This window comes from Gossypium raimondii, chromosome 2, assembly GCF_025698545.1.
Source record: "Gossypium raimondii isolate GPD5lz chromosome 2, ASM2569854v1, whole genome shotgun sequence".
Lineage (NCBI taxonomy): Eukaryota > Viridiplantae > Streptophyta > Magnoliopsida > Malvales > Malvaceae > Gossypium > Gossypium raimondii.
The window spans coordinates 35,339,781-35,346,301 of record NC_068566.1 but is presented as its reverse complement, the minus strand read 5'-3'; the positions used below and the strand labels follow the sequence as shown (position 1 = coordinate 35,346,301).

The 6,521-nt window shown below is 35.7% G+C and overlaps 1 protein-coding gene across 1 annotated transcript; it reads left to right on the top strand.

The window, feature by feature from the left end:
- The first annotated feature begins 1,981 nt into the window (after positions 1-1,981).
- Positions 1,982-2,749, top strand: LOC128034118 (uncharacterized mitochondrial protein AtMg00310-like). The gene has a single exon (XM_052622877.1). It carries the CDS (start codon positions 1,982-1,984, stop codon positions 2,747-2,749), a length of 768 nt encoding a protein of 255 aa, XP_052478837.1.
- Positions 2,750-6,521: the final 3,772 nt, after the last annotated feature.

The following is a 6,521-nucleotide window of genomic DNA, read 5'->3' as shown; positions in this document are numbered from 1 at the left end:
GTTGATGTTATGGTTAAAGAATATACTGATGAAGAAGAGTGGAGATTTACGGGGTTCTATGGTTCGCCCTATGCTAATAATAAGAGTGATACGTGGAATCTGTTAAAGAAGTTGGGGCAGAATATGAATCATCCATGGTTGGTAAGTGGTGATTTTAATGAGATTATGTATTCTTATGAAAAATGTGGGGGTTTACCTAGGGAGGAGAGTAGAATGGAGGCCTTTAGAGAAGTTTTAGAAGAATGCCTATTAGAAGATTTGGGATATTCGGGGGTTTGGTTCACTTGGGAAAGGGGAAATTTGCCGGATACAAATATTAGAGAAAGACTTGACAGAGGTGTTGCAAATGACAAGTGGAAGCAGTTATTCCCAATGGGTAACATCGAGCACCAAACTTACTCAATGTCTGATCATTGCCCAATTCTTATAAATACAAATTGTGAAAATTCTTTTAAAGGCAATTCAAAATTTAAATTCGAAGTGTGGTGGCTCATGGAGGAAACGATTGGGGAAGTTGTTAAAAATTCTTGGGAGTCAGGAAGAGGCACAATTGCTGAAAAGCTCGAAAGATTACAAGCAGCCTTAAAGACTTGGGCAAAATCAATTAAAGAACAACGAGAGGGGCTGAAGAAAAAAGCTTATAAAGCGACTTGATATGTTGATGGAGCAGGAAAGGACTGACGATACAATGGTAAAAATTCTTAACACTAAAATCCACTTGAACATGGAGATTGATAAAGATGAAGTTTACGGGAACAAAGGGCAAGGGCAAATTGGCTGAAGGTAGGGGATAGAAATTCAGCTTTTTTTCACAGGTTCGCCACACGTAGAAGGAAAATTAATACCATATCAAAATTAGAGCTGGATGGAGGAGGGGAAGTTAGTGAAGCTAGTGAGATAAATGAAGCAGCTACTATGTACTTTCAAAAGTTATTTACGTCAAGTGGAAATGGAGATCCTTCTTAACTTCTCACGGGCATTAAAAATAATATTCTGGATGAAATTAACAGAGTTTTGATGTCAAAATTTACAGCAGAAGAAGTTTATGAGGCTTTGAGAGGAATGGGTCCCACTAAAGCACCAGGACATGATGGTTTTCTAGCAGTTTTTTTTAGAAATATTGGCACATTGTAGGTACGGAAATTGCTTACTTTTGCTTGGGAATTTTAAATAAGGGTGAAAATTTTGGACCTTTTAACCAAAAAGAGATTGTGTTGATTCCAAAAATTCCTAGCCCTACTAGCCTGGCTAACTTCAGGCCCATTAGCTTGTGCTCCGTTCTTTATAAAATGGTGGCGAAAATAATTGCAAATCGACTACAAATAGGTATTGGCAGATGTATTGATGCGGCTCAAAGCGCGTTCATCCTAGGAAGGCTTATTACAGACAATGTACTTCTGGCTTATGAGATTTTGCATACATTTCGTCAAAAACGCAAAGGGAAAAAAGGTTATATGGCAGTAAAGCTGGATATGAGTAAGGCTTATGACAGTGTTGAATAGGGTTATATAAAAGAAGTCATGCTCAGAATGGGTTTTGCAAAGGAATGGGTGGAGCTTATCATGAAATGTATATCTACAACTTCCTATGTAGTCAACACAAATGGTGGAAGTGGGCGAAGCTTTTAGCCAACAAGAGGTTTGAGACAAGGAGATCCTCTAAGTCCTTTTCTTTTTTTAATATGCAGCAAGGGATTATCATCGTTGATGAGATTGGCAATGAAGGATGGACCGTTAAAAGGTGCAAAGACAAGTAGAAGATGCCCAGAAATTTAACATTTACTTTTTGCAGATGATTGTATTTTGTTCGGGGAAGCATCAGAGAAAGGGGCAAAGGTGCTCAAAGAAATATTGAAGGAGTATGGAAAATGTTCTGGCTAGTGTGTAAATTTCAATAAATTCATGGTTTTTTTAGTACGAATACTACAGAAGAAAATAAGAAAGAAGTCTCGGCAATTTTGGGGGTAAGAATCTCAACAAATATGGAAAGATATCTAGGTCTCCCGAATGTGGTTGGTAGACGAAAAAAAGAATCATTTCAGTATCTCAAAGAGAAAGTGCACAACAGAATTGAAGGATGGAGTACCAGAATGTTATCACAAGGAGGCAAGGAAGTTTTTCTTAAGGCGGTATTACAGGCTATTCCAACCTATGCTATGTCTTGCTTTTTATTACCTAAGTCTTTATGCAGAGATATGGAAAGCATTTTTGCTAAATTTTGGTGGCAAAAAGCCCATGGGAGAAGAGGGATTCATTGGTGTCAGTGGAAGTATTTGTGTCGATCGAAAGAAAATGGTGGTTTGGGTTTTAGGGATATGGCTAAATTTAACATCTCACTCTTAGCCAAGCAAGGATGGAGAATCTTAAGTAATCCAGATTCCTTATTAGCTCAAGTTTTAAAAGCAAAATATTTCCCGAATGTTAATTTCTTATATTCCCGTTTGGAGAGTAATGCTTCATATACATGGAAAAGTATTTGGGCTATGAAGGGCATTTTAGAGGAAGGGTTGTGCTGGAAGGTAGGAAAGGGAACGCATATTTCAGTCGGTAATGATTCTTGGATTCCGGATGTGAATAAGAGCAAGTTATTAGATTTAGCCATGAATTTGAATGATGTTAAATTTGCAGATCTAATAAACCAAAATAACAGAACATGGAAAAAAGAGTTGATATTTTCTACCTTTCCGGAGGATGTAGCTGAGAAGATTATTTGCATCCCATTGGCAGAGGAACCTCATGATGATTTTTAGGTCTGGAATGCAGAGGCGACGGGTTAATTCACAGTGCGAAGCGCCTATAAACTATTACAGAGTATTGAAAATGATCCTAGAGCTTACGCTTTACAATATGGCTATGAGGAATTTTACAAAAAATTGTGGATTCTTAACCTCCCCTCAAAAATCAAAATTACAGTATGGAAGATATCATGGAATTTCCTAGCTACACGAGTTAATTTGCTTCAGAAAAAGCTAACTAATACATCAGTATGCCCCCGATGTGGAGCTGGATCGGAGAACATGGATCATCTCTTTTGGGAATGTCCTGTGTTAATTTCAGTATGGAAGGAATTATCATGCAAAGTTTTTCTACACGAAAGTCAGATGGAGTTTATACAGTGGCTAACCTGGGTACTTGCGAAGAATTCAGCATCACAGTGTAGGACATTTTGCTGTGCATTATGGGCAATCTGGGGAGATAGGAATGATAGAGTGCACAAAAAAGTGAGTAAATCTGGAAAAGCTTTGGGCAGATTTGTTAGCAGTTGCATAGCAGAGTTGAATGAGATCGACAGGAATAAGTCACAATCTTCTATAATAATTAGGAAATGGAGAAAGCCACCTGACCAGTTCGTGAAGATCAATTTTGATGCAGCCTATGATGGAAAGTTTAATCAAGCGACTGTAGGGATTGTGGCCAGGGACAGTGAAGGCAAAGTTCTTCTATCATGTTCGGAGATCTATCTACAAGTGACATCAGTCTTCGCGGGCGAGGCACTCGCATGCCGGAAAGCAACCAAAATCGGTATAGATATGAAATGGGAAAAAATCATTATAGAAGGAGATTCATTATCGATAATAAAAAAAGCAAGTCAGATATCCAAGATATATCAAGGGTTTGTGCATACATTACCGATATTCATAAGATGCTATCTGAAATCAAGGAGTGCAGATTTGAGTATGTCCCAGAGCAGTTAACACTCTTGCGCATATGGTAGCAAAAGAAATGATGAAGGCTAAAGTATCAGTGTACCTTGTTAGGGGAGTTCCGGAATATGCAGAAGATCAAGAGGAAAGGGATAGAGTGGGAGATTAGGATTGATCAGGAAAGGAGAAGATGGGATGGGGTTAATCGAGAAGAGGGCTGGACAAAGAACGTTGATGATTAATGCCTCGGGAGTATGGAAGCGTCTTGAAGAAGAAAGGCAGATGAAGTGACAAGGCGATGAACAGTCAGTTTTGTTGATTGGGTAAATTTCACGGCAGTATTTATGGATTCTGGAAATTTCTAATTTGGCTGTATTTAGGCCTATTTCGGTTCTGTTTACTATTTTATTATTTTGTTTTTACTGGTGCTGGGCCAAAATTACATTTGGGCTCGGTTCTTTAGGAAAGTTGTTTTGTCTTTGAATTTATTAATAAAGCCCAATCTGCAGTTGTCTTTAAAAAAAAAGTTTGTATGTGAATTAATGCATTGTTTTAATGTTATTCAATATATTGTTGAGATTTGAGTGAATATAGATTAAATATTTGATGTAGATTATAAAAAAAATGTGGTTAAGTTTGAGAAAGGTGGTAAAATGTTAAAAAAACAAGGTTTCCAATTGAACACTCGGAATAGATCGGAATACATTGGATAAAAAGGGGTCACTAAGTACAGATTCCCCTAGGGGTTGCTGAGTGCTGATTCCCCGAATTATTGATTCTAAAGGTGGTTGCTAAGTGCTGATTCCACCTTATATTTGATTGTGAAAGGGGTTGCTATGTGCTGATTCCCAGTATCACTGAATATAAAGATGGTTGCTAAGTGCTGATTTCACCGTACCTTTGATTGTGAAAGGGGTTGCTATGTGTTGATTCCCCATATCACTAAATTTAAGGTGGTTGCTAAGTGTTGAATCCACCGAGTAATGGATAATATTCCAAGTGTTCAACAGGGAAATTGGAAAAGTGAATGTACATATGAAATGGACAAGATTATGTGAGGAATATTGGGTTTGATACTTAATCGACCCATGTGTAAGATGGTATGAAATATCAAAACTATAAAAGAGTAAATTTAGAAATAAAATAGTTTTGAACAACAGCAGTTATGCAACTTTGACAAATCACCATAAATGGTGGAAATTGAATTAGAGGCTGAATAATATATGAAATTGAATCTGAATGAGTCTATTTTCATATGAAAGAAACAGAGAAAGCAAACGAGTTATATATTTTGAAATATTTGAATTTTAGTGAGACAGGGTTGAATTGATTTCGAAATCCTCTGTTCCAACTTTGGAAAATCACCAAAAATTGTACAAAAATAATTATAGCTTGTATTATACATGCTTGAACTTCTCAATGAGTCTATATTCAATAGGAACAAACAAGAATATCATTTGAATTCTGTACAAAGAGTTAAGTAAATTTTAGTGAAGAGGGGTTAGAGCTGTCGAGCAGTGAAATAGGGGAAAGTTTAAAGAGTAAACTGTACTAATTGGCTAAACCAAAAGTTTTAAAAATTTTATGGTAAGAAGATATGTGAGTCTAGTTTCAGGGAAAATTAACAGAACTTAATTTGGAGCTTTGTAGCTCCAGATAAGAATAATTTAGTGACTGTAACTCGACTAGATAACTTTAAATTTAAATATAAGTGGATAGTGAAATTATGTATAATGCTATTTAAGCATGTTATATACATAAAGGATGTGGGATATAGAGGAGGAGGAGGACAATAAATTGTATGAATGAATTGTGTATAAATGGTCATATGCCCGATTATAATCGAGAAATGTTAAATTGAATGGTAAATACGTATTAGTCTTGAAGGAGCTATTGCAGTATTGAAAAGCAAATGATCAAATGTTTAAGAAATTTAGTCGGGATATATATATATATGTTTGATAATAAGGATGTATGGATGATTATATTATTGAGTTGCATTGATTAATTCAGTTTAGGTGATGGAAATGTCAAGAACATTTGTCTTTGATATGTGATGATCATGTAATGCCATGAAAAATTGTTTAATTGTGTGGTTTAAAATGTATCTATATTTTGTTATATAACTTATTTTGTAATCTATTTGACAAATGATAAAAAATTAATTCGGTTACTATGTGAGGTAAATTATGATTTGCGAAGCATATCTATATTCGCAATAATGGATAAAATACATTTATGTAATGGGTGAATGGTTAAACACTTGGGTTAGTATAAAGTGTATATTTAGTAAGGTTTGTTGGAAAAGAAATAACAGGTTTCGGTTTATATCGAATAGAGAAAATTTGTACTATCTTTGTGGCTAATTTTGTTAGCTGTATGGTAGATGAATGGTTAATGTATGTATGTGACAATTAGCTTACTAGATAGTGAACTATTGATATACTACAATAGTTAAAAAGGAAAATTTGACGATATGAGAATATGTAATGATACGGATCAATTCAAGTACTCAGGATGAATTCAACAAGTGAGTGAAAATTTATAAATTCATACGACGAGGAAGTGAAAGATTGTGAGTATATTTAGCCAAGTAAACCCTAACTAACGACCCAAGAATAACAATTGGAAAATTTTAATTTGGATAAAATTTTATAACTCAGATTAATATGTCTATAAGTGTATTTATTCTGGTAATGCCTCGTACCCTATTCCAGCGTTGATACGGGTAAGAGGTGTTACAATGTGACATCACCAGATTTGGCCCTAATGTTTAGGCCGGGTTTGGGGTGTTACATTACCCATTCTCATAACTTGTCTCCGCCAGTCTGCATTCTTATAATCTCGGTAGAAGTTAGCTGCAATTTGTCGGATGCAG

Bases quoted from the DNA above. Each gene is read 5' to 3' on its own strand.
- LOC128034118 (XM_052622877.1), top strand. From the start codon at position 1,982: ATGGAAAGATATCTAGGTCTCCCGAATGTGGTTGGTAGACGAAAAAAA.